The sequence below is a fragment of the Panthera uncia genome (genome assembly GCF_023721935.1).
Source record: "Panthera uncia isolate 11264 chromosome A1 unlocalized genomic scaffold, Puncia_PCG_1.0 HiC_scaffold_16, whole genome shotgun sequence".
Lineage (NCBI taxonomy): Eukaryota > Metazoa > Chordata > Mammalia > Carnivora > Felidae > Panthera > Panthera uncia.
In genome coordinates this window covers 24,575,738-24,593,992 of record NW_026057576.1, presented here as the reverse complement: position 1 = coordinate 24,593,992, position 18,255 = coordinate 24,575,738, and the positions used below count along the sequence as shown (strand labels likewise).

General features: G+C 38.1%; 1 protein-coding gene across 4 annotated transcripts in view; it reads left to right on the top strand.

Annotated features, from left to right (window-relative positions):
* GPALPP1 (GPALPP motifs containing 1) overlaps nucleotides 1-18,255 on the top strand; it is a 33,182-nt gene that overhangs the window by 803 nt on the left and 14,124 nt on the right. For all 4 annotated transcript variants that reach the window (XR_007461105.1, XM_049646987.1, XM_049646988.1 and 1 more), the window contains exons 2-6: nucleotides 2,677-2,809; nucleotides 3,584-3,682; nucleotides 6,049-6,157; nucleotides 9,653-9,784; nucleotides 10,240-10,404. Coding sequence is in view for 3 of the 4 variants with exons in the window: in XM_049646987.1 (XP_049502944.1) it covers nucleotides 2,677-2,809; nucleotides 3,584-3,682; nucleotides 6,049-6,157; nucleotides 9,653-9,784; nucleotides 10,240-10,404 (638 nt within the window). In the remaining variant the exon portion in view is untranslated. The remainder of the gene's footprint in view (nucleotides 1-2,676; nucleotides 2,810-3,583; nucleotides 3,683-6,048; nucleotides 6,158-9,652; nucleotides 9,785-10,239; nucleotides 10,405-18,255) is intronic.

The following is an 18,255-nucleotide window of genomic DNA, read 5'->3' as shown; positions in this document are numbered from 1 at the left end:
TTGTACCTGACACACACAGCCCAGTATTGAACTAGTTTAATACTGCGCAGTTTCTAAATTCTCTAGGAGCTTTCTGGCCCCACTCTGCATTTTTTGACATACCTGACGAACTCCTACCCCATCCTCCGAGGCCCAACTTCAGTGTCAGCGAAGGCTTCAGTGAAGCATTTCCAAACTCTCCCAAGCATTGTCACGCCCTCTTTTTCCCCCACAGGGTTTTCTTCCACTTAATTACATCATATATTTAATACACTTTTTTGAATAACTTGTCAGCATATCTGCTTACAGGTCTTCTAGCCTTAATACAGAGTGGGCACTTTGTATTTGCCAAATAAATGCTTTTTAGACTCTTCATGCATTTCTATCTTCTTTAATGTTTGCTCTACCTTTTAGTGAATACATGTTGCATTCCTTTTGAAATTTTTGGATCACTGGATATGTCTACATTCAGCTTTAGTACATACTGCTAAAATCAGTCTTTTGTTCATTTTTCCACTGATCTGTCTTTCCTTACTGGACTGTTGAGTTCTTTGTTGTTTTTTTTGTTGTTGAGTTCTTTATGTAGTCTGGACAAGTCATTTTTTTCAGTTATGCATGTTGCAAATATCTCCTCTAATTCTGTGGCTTGCCTTTTCACTCTTCATTTGTATGTGTTGATGAACAGAAGTTTTTAATTTCAGTACATTCTGATTTTTAGTTTTTCTTCTTTTATGGTTACAGCTTTTTGTACCCTATTTAAGTAGTCTTTGCCTCTTCTGAGGTTACAGAATTATTCTCCTTTGTTTTATCCTGCAAGCATTACTGTTTTATCTTTCACGTTTATATTTGCAGTCCATCTGGAGTTGATACTTGTATATGGTGTGAGGTAGGGGTGAAGATTTATTTTTTTCCTCACAGGTTTCTAATTGATCCATCACCCTCCCTTCCATACTGCACTGTAATGTCACTTTCTTTGTAAATCATGTGACCACAAATGTGCATCTAGTTTTTTTCTTTTTCATTCTGGTAGAATACACATAACATTTACCATTTTAACCACCTTTAAGCGTACAGTTCATCACTAAGTACGTTGACATTGTGCAACCATCACCACTATCCATTTCCAGAATGCTTTTCTTCTTGCAAAATTGAACTTCTGTACTCATTAAACAGTAAGTCCCTGTTCCCGTTCCCATTTCCCCCAGTTCCTGGAAGCCACCATTCTACTTTCTGTCTCTGTAAATTTAACTACTCTAGGTCTCTCAGATAAGTGGAATCATACAGTACCTATCTTCTTGTGACTGGCATTTTCACTTAACGGAATGTCTTTGGAGTTCATCCGTGTTGTAGCATGCACCAGAATTGCTCTCAGGTGGGGGATTCTTGAACCCAGTCTGATATCTGCCCTGTGTTCCTCACACTCAGCTACCCTCCTGAAAGAGATCGCTGAGTTTGGAAGAGGGAGTGAGCACACAGGTCTGAGATGGAACAAATTAACTTTACTCAAATACCTTGGAATATTGAATGCTGGGAAATGTCCCCTGAGATCATGTCATTAGAAAACTCGGGGAGAGGGGTGTGGAGATGTTTTCTCAAGACCAGTCCATGTACTCCAGATGCTGCCTTGTGGAAAATAGGTGGAGCCTTCGCTATTTTGACTCCAACTTCAGACTCTGCAATGACCATCACCTCCACGAATTTCAGCTGCATTTCTAATCACACACTGGAATCTGTTCTATCTCTGAAAACTTAAATTCAAGTTTCTTTCTCAGCAAGAACCCCTTATCATTCTCATTCAGTTATTCTTGTTAGACTTTGTTGTTGTTGTTGTTGTTGTTGTCGTTGTCGTTGTTGTCATTGTTGTTGTTTAACCTCATTGAGCTCTGCAGACCCTGCCTCCTATCCTTTTTGGCCTTCTCCTTTTAATTGCTTCTGCCCCTATTTGACGTAGACCTCACAGTCCATCAATTCATCCATTCTCTTGCAACGTTTTCAGCTGCCTTACCCATTCAGTATTCTGTTAAACTCATCTGGCAAAAACCCAGCTCTAGATCATTCCAAATGTTTACCTTCTCATGAGCCGACATCCAGCCTTCCAAATGCTGCTAGAAAAAACTTCACAGCTCCACAGGCTAATGTTACGAAAAATTACAGTCTCCTCCCTAATTGGGTTCTCAGCTGTGCCCAGCAGTCCTCGGACAGTTTCCCCATGCAGTTCTCTCCCTAATCTCAACCATGGTTTTTTAAAAGCCTCTTTTTCTTCCTCAGACTGTCTTTCCCTCTACTTCACTGGAAGAGTAAATGCCATCTTAAAAGAACTAACTCTATTTTCTGCACTATGCCTGAAAACTTCCCTGAATCTTTGCTTAGCCTTTTTGTCTTCCCTGTGATTACAATAGAAAAGATGCACTACCTTCTTCTAAGGCTAGTCCTTCCATTTTTAATCTGAATCCCTTCCCTTATTTGTTTTGTGCACAAAACAGGAACAAATGAGATAAAAGTTCATAATAAGTAATAGCCAGCGAGTGCTGGAAAGATGTATAGTGTAAGAACATATAAAATGTATACTTTTATAAAAATATAAAGTATAAAGTGTTGGCTAAGGGGTTCATTGAAACAGTTTATGCATAATTGCACAGTTATGTATAATTGCAACAATTATGACCAATTGTGACTTAAACAAGATATTTCCTATAGTTGCAGGACCAGCTTTACCCCCTAATTATAAAAGCAGTAGCTCAGAGTCATCAGACAGTGATGAGGACAGTAGTTCATTGTACGAAGAAGGAAATCAAGAATCTGAAGAAGATGACACTGGTCCAAGTGCAAGGTCAGTCACTTAAATAAACCAAGCTTCAAACCTAGTATACTTTGGCTGGAACAGATAGTCAGGAATGCCATATCTGTATTTTTACAGCACAGGAAGAAATTGTTTCATATGGCATTTCGTCAGGAACTACACCTTCTAGAAGGAAATTTATTGTAGTAGATAGTTGTGGAGACATCTAGGATTTCAATTAAATTCTTATCTAAAAGATTTTTTCTTAAGGTATTACTGAAGTGTCTAAATACGTATTCTAGATGAGCCATAGGATATCTTTTAGAAATTATTTATGCAGTGTACAGTTTTTGCTTAAGTAAATGAATGATTTCCTTCTAACTACCCTTCCTTGCCATGGGTCCGTGTAAAGAAAAGTGGAATTTTTGTTTAGTATTGGGTAGCAAGGGTTTTTTGATGCGTTTTAAAGATAAGACAGAACTAGCAACTTAAAACCTTCCTGCATGAGATAAAAAGCTAACGTCAAACTTTTTGCTCAAAAACATTCAGCAAGTAGACTCTTTGAAACCTCAGTAAAGTGGAATCTTTAACGCTATAGAAAATATAGAAAACTACTGCCATAGAAAATATGGCACTATTTTAGGCCAAAAATAAATTCCAGGAAAAGGTTGATATAAGATCAACTGTGGTGTCCATTTGTTCTCATTGGGCAAGATGAATTTATTGTTTCAGTGTTCATACAACTAGTTGGAGTTAATGCTTCCTTTAAAACTTAAAATTCTCCGTGAAAAAAATTTGTGTAACGTTGTACTACTGTGTTTTTAGAAAACAGAGGAGAACTCAGGATGATGACGATGATGATGAAGGGTTTTTTGGACCAGCTCTTCCTCCCGGATTTAAAAAGCAGGATGATTCTCCTCCCAGGTGACAATGTGTAGTGTTTCAGGCCAGTCTTTTCCAACTATTTCAGTAGGTGTTTGTTGATTCAATAAAGTGCTGTCCAAAGTTGTTTTTTAACTTACAGATTTATAGAACATTTGAAACGCATAGGGGAAAGTAACTGTTTCCTCTAACAAAAATGATTATTTACATGCCTATAAACACTTCTGTAGTTTATCAAAAACCTCCACATCCCTTAGTTGATGCTCACAAGAGTGCTCTGTGATAGACTGAGTGCAGCATTATCCCTCTTCGCCCTTTTCTTAAATAGATAAGGTTGCACACATAGTAAGCAGTAGGCCTGGGGCTGGAATCCTGGTATTTACCTTTAAAATTAGATGCTTTCTTAGTTATTTGGTGACAGAAAGAACAATTCCTGTGTGCCACGTTAAACAATTTGACTAACTTCTCTGTACCTCAGAATTGCCATCTGAAAAATAGGATAACAACACGTACCTTTCAAAATTGTGATGATTGAGATTTCATATTTACATACATGCACATACGTGTGTGTGTGCGCGCGTGTGTGTGCGCGCGCCTCTTACGTGATGCCTGGCTCCAGGTAAGCATATAGTAAGTTTTGATTCCTATCTTCTCAGAATTATAAAGTTTTTAATGCTGAATATGTAATTGCACACCACCTTGTTTATAATTCAGAGCACTGTTACCAGTATGCAAGAACAAGTCAAAAAGACTTGTATATTTTAATGTGGTTTTTTTATTTATTTTTGAGACAGAGAGAGAGTGTGAGTGGGGGAGGGACAGAGAGAGAGGGAGACACAGAATCCGAAGCAGGCTCCAGGCTCCGAACTGACAGCACAGAGCCCAACACAGGGCTCAAACTCACAAACTGCGTGATCGTGACCGAGCCGACGTCAGATGCTTAACAGACTGAGCCACCCAGGCGCCCCAACTATTGTATATTTTATATTCAAACTTTACAATCCTATCTCTCAGCTCCAATTTTCATGTTAACTTTGGACCTTTTGGAAATTAGGCTAGACTCTCTGCTGCCTGATTTTGTATGCCACCAAGCCAAGAATAATCTTTAAAGGGTCATCTAAAAAACAAAGACCGGCATGCCTAAGAGACCCATATATGGCCCTCAAAGCCTAAAATGTCCTCTCTGGCCTTTTACAGAAAATTTGCTAACCACTGGGTCATAACATTCCTTTCAAGAAAGCACATTGTTAGAAGTACAGCAATGTCTTTCTTGAGAGTTGTATTTGGCTGTTAAATGGCCAGGATCAGAACCCAGACCTTCTGAGTCAGTACCAATTTTCCTCTGCTCGGAAGCCTGTCTGTGAGGCTCTGATTGAACACAGTGCAACCTGGAAAAGCCAGCTTAGGACTTCATTGCCATCTTGCTTGTTAATACTGGTACAGCGACATCTCTGGGGAAAACATTGGTATGAAAGAAAGAATTAAGAAACGTAAAGTATGAAAGAGAGTAGAAAATATCTTGTCTCTGTCATTTTTTCCCTGAAGTAAGGCTTTCTCTTTGTAAGCCCCAGATTTTAGGCACTTCTCCCATTTGGACTGATGTCAGTTCCCTCAGAAATGTAGCAATAGGTCCCCTTGAAAGAAAATGAACTTTGGCCTCGAGGAGACCAGGGTTCAAACGCCAGCACTGACACTTGCTAGTGTGTGGTGTCCTTGGGCCTTATTTTGCTCACCCAGAAAATGGAATGACTTAGGGGTTGTTTGAGGAAACAGAAAAGTGCTCTGGTTGAAATGTGGCTAGCACAGCACCTTTTCCTTTGTCTGTAGGTCTCAAATGACTTTTCATTCTTGTGCACTTCCATAGTGAGGACAGTGTTCAGATTTGTATACTCCCGTGGCACATGTAACCATAAATTGCCGACATCTCTGTATGCATGCACCGTTTATGTTCTTAGAACTCAATTTATACTTAAGGAGTTCTGACTATAACTATAACACGCCTAATGCACCTGTCAGTGATCAGTGAATATCAAAACTGAAAGCCAAGGCACAAAATAGAAAAATATCTTCACAGGCTTTAATTCTTAATAAGGATTTTTAAAAAATACTATTTTTATTTAATGGAGTTCTTTTAGGAAGTGATATACATCACTGCCATTGAGAATTACTGGTTTAGTATCTTAGCATTGACTAACAAATAGAAAATAAAAATGAGAAAATTGTATTTTTTTAAGATACTATAGAAAAATACTGGGTCATAAAATACAAATAATATGTTACATGAAATTCTCATCTTCAACATTTGTTAGTACTTGTTTTTTTTTTTCTTTTTCTTTTTTGTGAACGCTTATTCTAAAAACTGCTTTTGAAAATCAGGGAGAATGTTAAAGGTACATTTTATTTTTCAGGCCTATAATAGGTCCTGCATTACCACCTGGTTTTATTAAATCTACTCAGAAAAGTGACAAAGGCCGAGATGATCCAGGACAACAAGTATCATCATATTTCAACTATGAGGTTTGGAAATTTTTTGATTAAAGCATAAGATGTAACAAACTCAAGACTTTGCAGAGTAATTAATAACTGTGTAATCATTTGGCTCAAATGTAACTAATACGCAGTCACACAGTTGCATCCACATTAATCTAGGATTATAAGGTATACTAAATCAGAAGCTTATCACAGAAATGAGATGTTATAAAAAAATAACAAGGCAGTTACATGTTGACAGAATGTGATCTATTCATGCTTCTCATCCTTGAAGGCAATGTTTACAGTGCCAGAAAATACAACATGATGAAAAGTTTAAGGAATCATGGTGATTTGACCTGAAAAAAAGACAGCTGAGGAATTTTTTGATAATGGTCTACCTTGAGATTAGTTCTTATCCATCCATCTCTGGTACCCGTATTTAACAAAGCTGGTGGTTAAATGATTTTATGAAAAAATAGGTCAATGATTTTAGAGTCAAGTATGAAAGCTGTTTTCTTGTTAGAGGCCTGGTCCTTACCAATAGCTGAGATTTGTAGAGTACTTTATAATTTGTAATGCTTTTTCCCCATATATGGATATTATTTTCTCTGCAACCTTATGAAATAGATATTATCCACCATCTGACAGATACTAAAAACCAGAGAAATTTGGTAACTTACCCAAGATTGCACACTTTGCACTAATCAAAGCCAAAGCTTAAACCCGGTTTTGTTTTGTTTTTTCTTTTTTAAGTTTTTTATTTTTAAAGATTTACTTTTAAGTAATCTCTACACTCTACAAGGGACTCAAACTCACAACCCCAAGATCAAGAGTTGCTTGCTCTCGGGGCGCTTGGGTGTCTCAGTCAGTTAAGCAACCGACTTCAGCTCAGGTCATGATCTCCCAGTCCGTGAGTTCCAGCCCTGCGTCGGGCTCTGTGCTGACAGCTCAGAGCCTGGAGCCTGCTTCGGATTCGGTGTCTCCCTGTCTCTCTGCCCCTCCCCTGCTCATGCTCTGTCTCAAAAATAAATTGAAAAAAAAAAAAAAAGACATTAAAAAAGTGTTGTTTTTTTTTAATAAAAAAAAGTCACTTGCTCTCCCGACCGAGCCAGCCAGGTGCCCCTTAAGCCCAGTTCTTAATGCTTTAGATCACCTCTTCAGTCTGTTATTCTGTAGTAACTTCCTGGATGTTCATCTCTATTGAGAACTGAGCAGTTACACTGTGGCTGTTACCAAGGAAAATATAATGCAGTGGTTAAGACCATGAACTTCAGAGTCATTTACTCCTTCCTTCAACAGCTACTTAGAGAGTACCTACCACAGTGTATGAGGCACATGGTCATAGGAATGAGTGTCAACAAGTCTAGTTGCTCCCACCTTCAAAGGACATCCACAGTCCAACCATTTCTGCTCCTCCCCTAGTCTAAGTCAAATCACAGTTCATCTGTTTATCGATCTTGATATTTTAAACCTTGTTTTTCTGTTACCTCCTCTTAACACGGCAGCTAGAGCAGCCTGGGTAAAATGAAGTCAGATTGTGTCACTCACACTCAGAACTATCACACTGCTCCTCCTCTCTCTACATAAAAGCCAAACCCTGGGGCACCTGGCTGGCTCAGTAGAGCATGCGACTCTTGATTGTGGTGTCATGAGCTTGAGCCCCATGTGAAACGTAGAGATTACTTAAGAAAAATGAAAAATAAAAACAATAAACAGAGCCATTACACTGTGCTGACAGCTCAGAGCCTAGAGCCTGCTTCGGATTCTGTGTCTCCCTCTCTCTCTGCTCTTCCCCCACTCATGCTCTGTCTCTCTCTTCTTCAAAAGTAAATAAATATTTTTTTAATTAAATAAATATTAAAAAAGTTTTTTAATAAAATTAAAACTAGAGCCCTACACATTGTAATGTCTCCTTGAGCTCCATGATTTTCTCTCTTAACGTCAATCTGACCACACTGTGCTCCTTGCTGTACCTCCTCACTTACGCCCAGCAGGCTCCTGCCCCTGACTGTTCATTTCTGCAAAGTCTCCCCAGAGTGGTCTTCCCCTAGATATCTATGTGGTGGTTTGCCTCTCAGAGCTTCCGTGTTGGGCTGGAATGTCACCTTAGGTCGTTTCTGACCTCCTAGCTCAAAATTACTATCTCCTCTTCCCTTTACTCGTCTCTCCTTCCGGCCTTTAATTCTCTCCATAGCATCTGTCAGCACCTCAGATACCATCTGTTACTGCTTCTTTCTGTTTATTGTTGACCTCTCCCCACTAGAATGTTGAGGACGGAGATTTTGTCTTCTCCATAGGGGACATTCGGAAGTATTTGTTGAATGAATGAGTACGTTAGACATAGTCCCAGATAATCACACTAATCAACCTGCAGGGTAGTGGGGAATATGGACATTACACAAACATCTAACATTATGAGTGATTCAAAAGGTGAGACAAGGGGCGCCTGGGTGGCTTAGTTGGTTGATCATCCGACTTCAGCTCAGGTCATGATCTCACCATCCATGAGTTTGAGCCCCGCATCAGGCTCTGTGCTGACGGCTCAGAGCCTGGAGCCTGCTTCCGATTCTGTGTCTCCCTCTCTCTCTGACCCTCCCCCATTCATGCTCTCTCTGTCTCAAAAATAAATAAACATTAAAAAAAAAAAAAAAAAGGGTGAGATAAAATACTATGGAACCATGACAGGGGAATCTAAACTAACCTAAAGAAATGAGAAAAAGTCTTTGTCTCTGAGAAAATGTCTAAACTGAAGACTGATGAGTTGGAGATGTCTCAGCAAAGAGGGCAGGAGAGATTGTTCCAGAAAGCACAGATAGCTTATTTGAAGAGAAAGCAATGTAGAGAGGAGGAAAGTTGGGGCTTTAGAAGTTTAGTGTGAGGGTACCCGGGTGGCTCAGTCAGTTAAGCATCTGACTTCGGCTCAGGTCATAATCTCGCAGTTCGTGGGTTTGAGCCTCGTGTTGGGCTCTGTACTAAAAGCTCAGAGCCTGGAGCCTGCTTCAGATCCTGTGTCTGTCTCTCTGCCCCTCCCCGACTCACTCTCCAAAAATATAAACATTAAAAAAAAATTTTTTTTTTAAAAGAAGTCCAGTGTGGTTGGAGGGAAGAGAGCAGGAGAGAGAAGGCAAGAGCCATTGGCGCCTGGGTGAGCTTAGTTTCATGTCAGTATCATGCAGGTTGTTATCCTTGTCTTAGAGGGTTGTTGGTGAGGATTAAGTCAGAACATTTTCAACTTATAATAGCTCTCGTCATTGTTGTGATTCTTAACACCTTCACTACTGATACCATGAGAGTATTTTTTTCTATAATTTATTTATTTTTTTATAATTTACATCCAAGTTAGTTAGCACATGGTGCAACAATGATTTTAGGCGAGGAAAAGGTCCTCATTGCTCAGTGATTAGCCAGCAATACATTGTTTGCGTTTTTGTCTTATTGTCTCTAAGTAATCCATTGCAGTGAAATTTTATGTATTTTAGGATCATTTTCTATAACCCATAGCTCTGCTCCTGGTTTAAAGGCAATGTCTTATTTCAAAAGGAAACAGATAGCAGTGAAGATGAGGACATTGTTGGACCCATGCCTGCAAAAGGACCAGTTAACTACAGCGTCACGACAGAGTTTGAAAAAAGGGCCCAGAGAATGAAAGAAAAACTGACCAGAGGAGATGATGTAAGTTTTAAATATACTATACTCTGAGAAATTGGCTAAATGGATTAAAAATCTAAATTTTAAAATCGAGATGAAAGAAAATATATGCATTATGTATATAAGTAATATAAATAAATAATAATATAATATAATTAATAATATAAATAAAATATATGCAATATGTGTATAAAGAAAACTTAGGAGCAAGGTAACCTAGAAGCTGTAAAAGGAAAGGAAAAGACTGGCAAATTTGCCTATTTAAAAATTTCTGTGTGGCAAAAGATAACAAAGTCAAAAGAACAATAAATTGGATGAGGTAATTGTAACATATATGACAAAATATAATCCTTTATATTAAATTCTTTCTCTTAAAGCTTCAATTGAGAAACATGACCACTTATACAGTATCTCACAAACACTTTCTGAGCTACTTTTCTTTTTTTCTTGACTGTTTGATTTTTTTACTTCTCTTAAAGAATTCATCCAAACCAATTACAAGAGAGTCATGGATGACTGAGCTTCCTCCAGAAATGAAAGACTTTGGTCTCGGGCCCAGAACTTTTAAGAGACGAGCCGATGAGAAATCTGGGGATCGATCGGTCTGGACAGACACCCCAGCTGACAGGGAGAGGAGAGCTAAGGTGAGAGAGCTTGTTTGTGCATGTATTTCTGCCCATGTTGGCTGTATTTTGAAAACATAGAAGGCATGATGACTTAAAGGTACTATTTTTAAATTATGATTCCAAAGGGAAAATACAGATTTCTCCCTGAAAGAAAATAAGGAAAGTGACACCAATTGCTTGCGATTTCCCAATGAATTATCTCATTTAAATCTCAAGAAAACCCAGAGATCTGGACTTACTGACTTCATTTTATAGAGGGAGAAACTAACTTTTATGAGGTCCACTTTTCTGGAATTAGAGGGCTGATTAGTAATGAATAATAATTCTATTCTAGACCTTTCTATAATTCTAAATTCTCTAGTCCTTATACACCATCATACTGTCTCCATGAAACTAAAGCCACGGGTTCACCTAGGTTAAATGATACATAGAGATTCTCCCACAAAATGACCTTACTTCAGGTGCACTAAGTTTTGTGTTACTGTCAAAATAGGCAAGAAATGCTTTTATCGATAGTGCTGAATACTATATGATCTCCCTTCTGTGCAGAATCTAAAAAAACAAACCAGAAAAAAAAAAAAAAGTCGTAGATATAGAGAATAGACAGGTGGTTGCCTGGAGGTAGGGGGAGGCAAAATGGAGGAAGTAAATAAAACTCATGGGGACATATGTACAGCATGGTAACTATACTTAGTAATACTGTATCGCGTATTTGAAATTAGCTAGGAGAGTGGATCTTGAAAGTCCTCATCACAAATGGAATAAATGTTGGTAGCTGTATATGGTGATGGATGTTGACTTATTTTGATTACTTTACAATATATAACAAATATTGAATCATTATGTTGTACACCTGAAACTAATAAAATGTTTCATCAGTTATATCTCCGTTTTTAAAAAAAGAAACATTTTCATTAATGTGCTAAATAATTTGCTAAAAAAGAAAAGAAGTTTGGATAGAATGCATTATTGACTCTGCTTTTTACAAAATCTTCCACTGTAAATTAGGAAATGAACCAGTGTAAATTAGAAATACCCCCAGCACTACTTCTTAAATTTACCCCATCCGAAGGTTTTTACTCCCTTTAATTCAAATTTGAATGCTTGAGTAATTGGCACCCGAAGGCTATAGCTTTCCAGTTTTGACTTCCATAGTTCCACACTTCATTCATTCCTCTACTCTGTTTATCTTGTCCATCAGTACCAAGAATTATGAGACCTTCTCTTTTCATTCTGTAACTATAAATTGAATACCTTCTCTGCCAGGCATTCAGTTTGGTTGTAGGTAATAGTAAAATGGAAAAGCTTTTTTTTTTTCTCAAGCTTATTTATTTTGAGACAGAGAGAGAATGAGAGAACACATGTGCACACAAGTAGGGGAGGAGGAGAGAGAGAAAGAGAAAGAGAGAGAGAGAAGAGAGAGACAGAGAGAGAGAGAGAATGAATCCCAAATAGGATCCAGGCTGGCACCCAGAGCCCTATGCAGGCTCGATCTTAAAAACCATGAGATCATGACCTGAGCCGAAATCAAGAGTCAGACACCCAACCAACTGAACCACCCAGGTGCCCTGGAAAAGCTTCTTATGGAGTTTTCATTTTAGTGGAGAATTGGTTATAAAATACCCCGTGTTACTCTTTTTTTTTTTTTTTTTTTTAATGTTTATTTATTTTTGAGAGAGAGAGAGACAGAGCACGTGCAGGGAAGGCTCAGAGAGAGAGACACAGAATTCGAAGCAGGCTCCAGGCTCTGAGCTGTCAGCACAGAGCCCGATGTAGGATTCAGACCTACAAACTGTGAGATCATGACCTGAGCTGAAGTCGGATGCCTAACTGACTGAGCCACCCAGGCGCCCCCCGTGTTATTCTTAAAATGTGGATGGTATGGTAATGTCTCCAGATTTTAGCACCCTACCTTGCACATGTGGCAAAATTGTAAATTCTCTTTGGTCCAGAAGATTAAGGGAAATCTAAGAGTTGTAATAGAAAGTTGAGGTGAACCAACACACCTGAGGCAGAAGAGGCAACAGAAAAGGTGGTGTGGGGGCACCTGGGTGGCTCAGCTGGTTGAGCATCCGACTTCAGCTCAGGTCGTGATCTCACAGTTCGTGGGTTCGAGCCCCGCATTGGGCTCTGTGCTGACAGCTCAGAGCCTGGAGCCTGCTTCGGATTCTGTCTCTCCCTATCTCTGCCCCTCCCCCACTCGTGCTCTGTCTCTGCCTCTAAAAAATGAATCAACCTTAAAAAAAAAAATTTTTTTTTTTAAAAAAAGAGGTGGTGTGGAAGTAAGCCGCATGCTTTGAATGACTAGTGTTGCAGTGCCTGTCTACTCTTTCTTAACTGGTGTTTTATAAAAATAACATATTGGCATTTCTGTAATTTAGCCTTTAAGATTGTTTCCAGAAAAGACATTCCCTTGTTTACGTGAATTTATTCATGTCTATGTCAGTTGTGCTTTTCTCTCTCCTTCTGTTCCTCTCTATAGGTAAATAGATGTCTAGCCTATAGCCAGATATGGAGGGACTCTTCTTCCGAGGAAAATATCAGAAAAATGGAGCAAATGGAAATTAGACAACCCAGTGATTTTAGGACCTATGATTAAGTTCTTCAGATCTTTTTCTTTTCAGTACTTGAAAGTGTTTTGTTCAGTTCTACAGCAAATTCATAAAAGGATTATTAATACTCCTTCAATTTTATGGGATACTATATTTAGCATATAGTACCACAGAGGCACCTGGGTGGCTCAGTCGGTTAAGCATCCGACTCTTGATTTTTGGCTCAGGTCATGATCTCATGATTTGTGAGTTCAGGCCCCACATCGGGCTCTGCACTGACAGTGCGGAGCCTGCTTGGGATTCTTTCTTTCCTTCTCTGTCGAAGGCTTGTTCTTCCTCTCTCTCTCTCTCTCAAAATAAATAAAAACTTTAAAAAATAGCGTATAGTACCACAGACTCATATTTATGGTATAAACTATACAGTATCGGAGAGCCATTCATTTTCTTGTGTGTTTCATTCTGTGTAAAGTTTATGAGTAATTTTTGTCACAGATCTTAGCTAAATTTCCTTTTTGACAGACTTTCTCCATCTTTCCATTTTTGTTTCTTATGATGCCATCTTTTTTTTTTAAGCTTTTATTTAAATTCTAGTTAGTTAAGTGGGGAAGGGAAAAAATAAATAAATTCTAGTTCGTTAACCATACAGTGTATACAATATAGTGATTCACCACTTCCATACAGTGCCTGGTGCTCACAATTGCCCTCCTTAATCCCCATCACCTATTTAACCCATCCCAACACCCACTTCCCTTCTGGTAACATCAGTTTGTTCTCTATAGTTAAAAGTCTGTTTCTTGGTTTGCCTCTCTTTTTTTTTTTTTTTTTTTCTCATTTGTTCATTTATTTCTTAAATTGCATTATGAGTGGGGCGCCTGGGTGGCTCAGTCGGTTAGGCATCCGACTTCAGCTCAGGTCACGATCTCGCGGTCCGTGAGTTCAAGCCCCGCGTCAGGCTCTGGGCTGATGGCTCAGAGCCTGGAGCCTGCTTCTGATTCTGTGTCTCCCTCTCTCTCTGCCCCTCCCCCGTTCATGCTCTGTCTCTCTCTGTCTCAAAAATAAATAAACGTTAAAAAAAAATTGCATTATGAGTGAAATCATAATGGTGTTTGTCTTTCACAGACCTATTTCGCTTAGCATAATACTCTCTAGCTCCATCCATGTTGTTGCAAATGGCAAGATTTCCTTCTTTTTTTATGGCTGGGCAATATTCCATTTATATATATATATACCACATCTTCTTTATCCATTCATCAATTGATGGAAACTTGGACTGTTTCCATAGTTTGGCTCCTATAAACATCAGGGTGCATGTATCCCTTCAAATTATTATTTTTGTATTCTTTGGATAAATACCTAGTGCAATTGCCAGATTATAGGGTAGTTCTATTTTTACCTTTCTGAGGAACCTTCATACTGTTTTCCACAGTGGCTGCACCAGTTTGCATTCCCACCAACGGGCCACCAATGGTGTAAGAGAGTTCCCCTTTCTCCACATCTTCACCAACATTTGTTGTTTCTTGTGTTGTTGATTTTAGCCATTCTTACAGGTGTGGAATATCACGTGGATTTGATTTGTATTTCCCTGATGATAAGTGATGGTGAGCATGTTTTCATGTATCTGTTGGCCGGCCATCTGTATGTCTTCTGCCCATTTTTTAATTGGATTATTTAGTTTTGGGGTGTTGCGTTTGATAATTTCTGTATAGGTTTTGGATACTAACTCTTTATCCAATATGCCATTTTCAAATATCTTCTCCCATTCCATAGGTTGCCTTTTAGTTTTGTTGATTGTTTCCTTCGCTGTGCAGAAGTTTTTTATTTTGATGTCGTTCCGGTAGTTTATTTTTTATTTTGTTTCCCTTGCAACATATCTAGAAGAAGTTGCTAAGACCAGTGTCTAAGAAGTTACTGCCTGTATTCTCTTCTAGAGTATTTTATTTCATTTCATTTCATTTCATTTCACTTCATTTCATTTCATTTATTTATTTTTAGAGAGAGCATGAGAGCAAGGAAGTGGGGCAAAGAAAGAGAGAGAATCTTAAGTAGGCTCCATGCTCAGCATAGAGCCTGACGTGGGGCTCAATCCCATGACCCTTAGGATCTTGACCTGAGACAAAATCAAGAATTGGACGCTCAACCGGCTGAGCCACCCAGGCACCCCTCTTCTAGGATTTTTATGGCTTCAGGTTTCCCATTTAGGTCTTTAATCCATTTTGGATTTACGTTTGTGTTTGGTGTAAGACAGTGGTTCAGGCTAATTCTATTTCATGTGGCTATCCAGTTTTCTCAGCACCATTTGTTAAAGAGACATTCCTTTTCCCATTGGATATTCTTTCCTGCTTTGTCGAAGATTAATTGACCATATATTTGTGGGTTCATTTCTGTGATTTCTGTTCCGTTCCATTGATCTAGGTGTCTATGTTTGTGCCAGTACCATACTGTTTTGATTACTACAGCTTTGTAGTATAACTTGAAGTCTGGAGTTGTGATGCCTCCAACTTTGTTTTTGTTTTTGTTTTTGTTTTTGTTTTTGTTTTTCTTTCAAGGTTGCTCTGGCTCTTCAGAGTCTTCTGTGGTTCCGTACAAATTTTAGGAATGTTTGTTCGAACTCCATGAAAAATGCTGTTGGTGTTGTGATAGGGATTGCATTAAATGTGTAGATTACTTTGGGTAGTAATATTTGTTCTTCCAATCTAGGAGCCTGGAATGTCTTTCCATTTCTTTGTGTCATCTTGAATTTTTTTCATCAGTGTTCTATAGTTTTCAGAGCACAAGTTTTTCACCTCTTTGGTTAGGTTTATTCCTAGGTATCTTACTTTTTTGTCTGCAGTTGTACATGGGATTAATTCCTTAATTCCTCTTTTTCTTGCTTCATTGTTGGTGTATACAAATGCAACAGATTTCTACACATTGATTTTGTACTATGCGACTTTACTAAATTCATTTATCAGTTCAGTTTTTTGGTAGAGTCTTTTGGGTTTTCTATATAGAATATCATGTCATCTGCAAAGAGTGAAAATTTCACTTCTTCCTTGCCGATTTGGATACCTTTTACTTCTTTTTGCTGTCTGATTGCTGTGTTGAACAACAGTGGTGAGAGTGGACAACCCTGTCTTACTCCTGACGGTAGAGGAAAATCTCTGTTTTCCCCATTTAGGGTGATCTTAGCTGTGGGTTTTTCATAGATGGCCTTTATTATGTTGAGGTTATGTTCCCTCTAAGCCTACTTTCTTGAGGATTTTTATCACGAATGGATGTTGTACTTTCTCAGATGCTTTTTCTGCATCTATTGAAATGATCATATGGTTCTTACCCTTTCTTTTATTAATGTGATGTCTCACCCTGATTGATTTGCAAATACTGAGCCACCTTTGCAACCCAGGAATAAATCTCACTTGATCATAGTGAATGATTTTTCTCATGTATTGTTGGATTCAGTTTGCTAGTATTTTATTGAGAATTTTTACATCTGTGTTCATCAGGGATATTGGCTTATAGTTCTCTTTTTTAGTGGTGTCTTTATTTGGTTTTGGTATCAGGGTAATGTTCGCTTCATGGAATGAATTTGGAAGTTTTCTTTTCTGTTTTTTGGAATAGTTTGAGAATAGGTATTAATTCTTCTTTAAATGTTAGGTAGAAGGTGGCTAACCTGGGTGGCTCACTTAAGCCTCTGCCTCTTGATTTCAGTTCAGATCATGATCTCATGGTTTGTGAGATTAAGCCCCATGTTGGGCTCCTTCCTGACAGCACAGTCCATTTGGAATTCTCTCTCTCCCTCTCTCACTGTCCCTTCCCCGCTCGGACACTTTTTCTCTCAAAATAAATAAACGTTGTTTTAAAATAAATAAATAAATAAAACTCGCTGACATCTATTATTACCTTACCTCCCAGTCTTGATTAGATCTGTTAACTCTTAAATATTAAATGGTCAGGTTTTTATCGCCATTTTACCATAATATCATTTTCCCTTTAATATTAATAAACGAAAGCATGTTTTCTAGGAAAATTTTTATGAGAAAATAAGAACTCAGCTATGCCTATGTTTTTAACATACTTTAGCAAATGCAGTGTTGTTTTGTACATGTGTTTTAAGTAGGCTCCACACCCAAAGTGGGGCTTGAACTCAAACCCTAAGATCAAGAGTCATGTGTTCTACCAACTGAGCCAGCTAGGAGCCCCTGTTTTGTATATTATTAAGATAAACATTATAGATGACCTTTTTGGTTTTCTTAAGCAGATAACAACAATATTAAAATATGCTTTGAGAGGGGCGCCTGGGTGGCTCAGTCGGTTGAGCGTCCGACTTCAGCTCAGGTCGTGATCTCGTGGTCCATGAGTTCGAGCCCCGCGTCAGGCTCTGTGCTGACAGCTCAGAGCCTGGAGCCTGTTTCGGATTCTGTGTCTCCCTCTCTCTGACCCTCCCCCGTTCATGCTCTGTCTCTCTCTGTCTCAAAAATAAATAAAGGTTAAAAAAATTTTTTTTTTTTAAATGCTTTGAGAACAGTGCTTTTAAATTGTTTTTATGTGGGCTTTTCTCATCCCTGGTTGGGACTGTATTCTCTAGAATTTTTTTTTTTTTCTAATTAAAATTTGTTGGAAATCTATCTAAGTACTTCATCTTGTGTATACACTATTGTTAATTTTTTTTTTTTTAATTTCGAATTCCAGTTGTTCGTTGTTGGATTATTTTGTATATTGACCTTGTATCCTGCAGCTTTGATCTAGTGTACTTTCTTATTAGTTCCAGGAGTATTTTCATGGATGCTTTGGAGTTTTCTACATAAATAGTCATGTCATCCGTGAATAAAGATAGTTTTATTATTTCTTTTCCAAACTGTAAACCTTTTCTTTTTCTTTATTTTTTTCCCTCAAGAATGATATTACTACTTTTAAAAACAGATAATGTAAAATTTCTTTTCTATTTTTTTAAGGCTTTATTTTTAAGTAATCTGTATATCCAAGGTGGGGCTCAGACTTAACAACCCTGAGCTCAAAAAGTCACATGATCTACCCACTGAGCCAGCCAGGTGCCCCTCTCAGATTTCTTTTAAAGCCTAATTTCCTCTCCTACAATTCATCATTATTTGTCAAACTCCTTTGTGAGTTTGACACACACAACTAAGTAAATGAGTTTTTCTATTGATCTGAATAGGTTTTCTTCTTGTTTTCAAGAAAATCACTGAGTAGAACATGAACTGATCCCTTACCAACTCTATTCATATTCCTAGTGGAAAAGATTCAACAAACTTACTTTAGTCTCTTATTTAGTCAATCTGAGTAAAAATAATGGTATTTTTTTTTTCCCTTAACTATATGG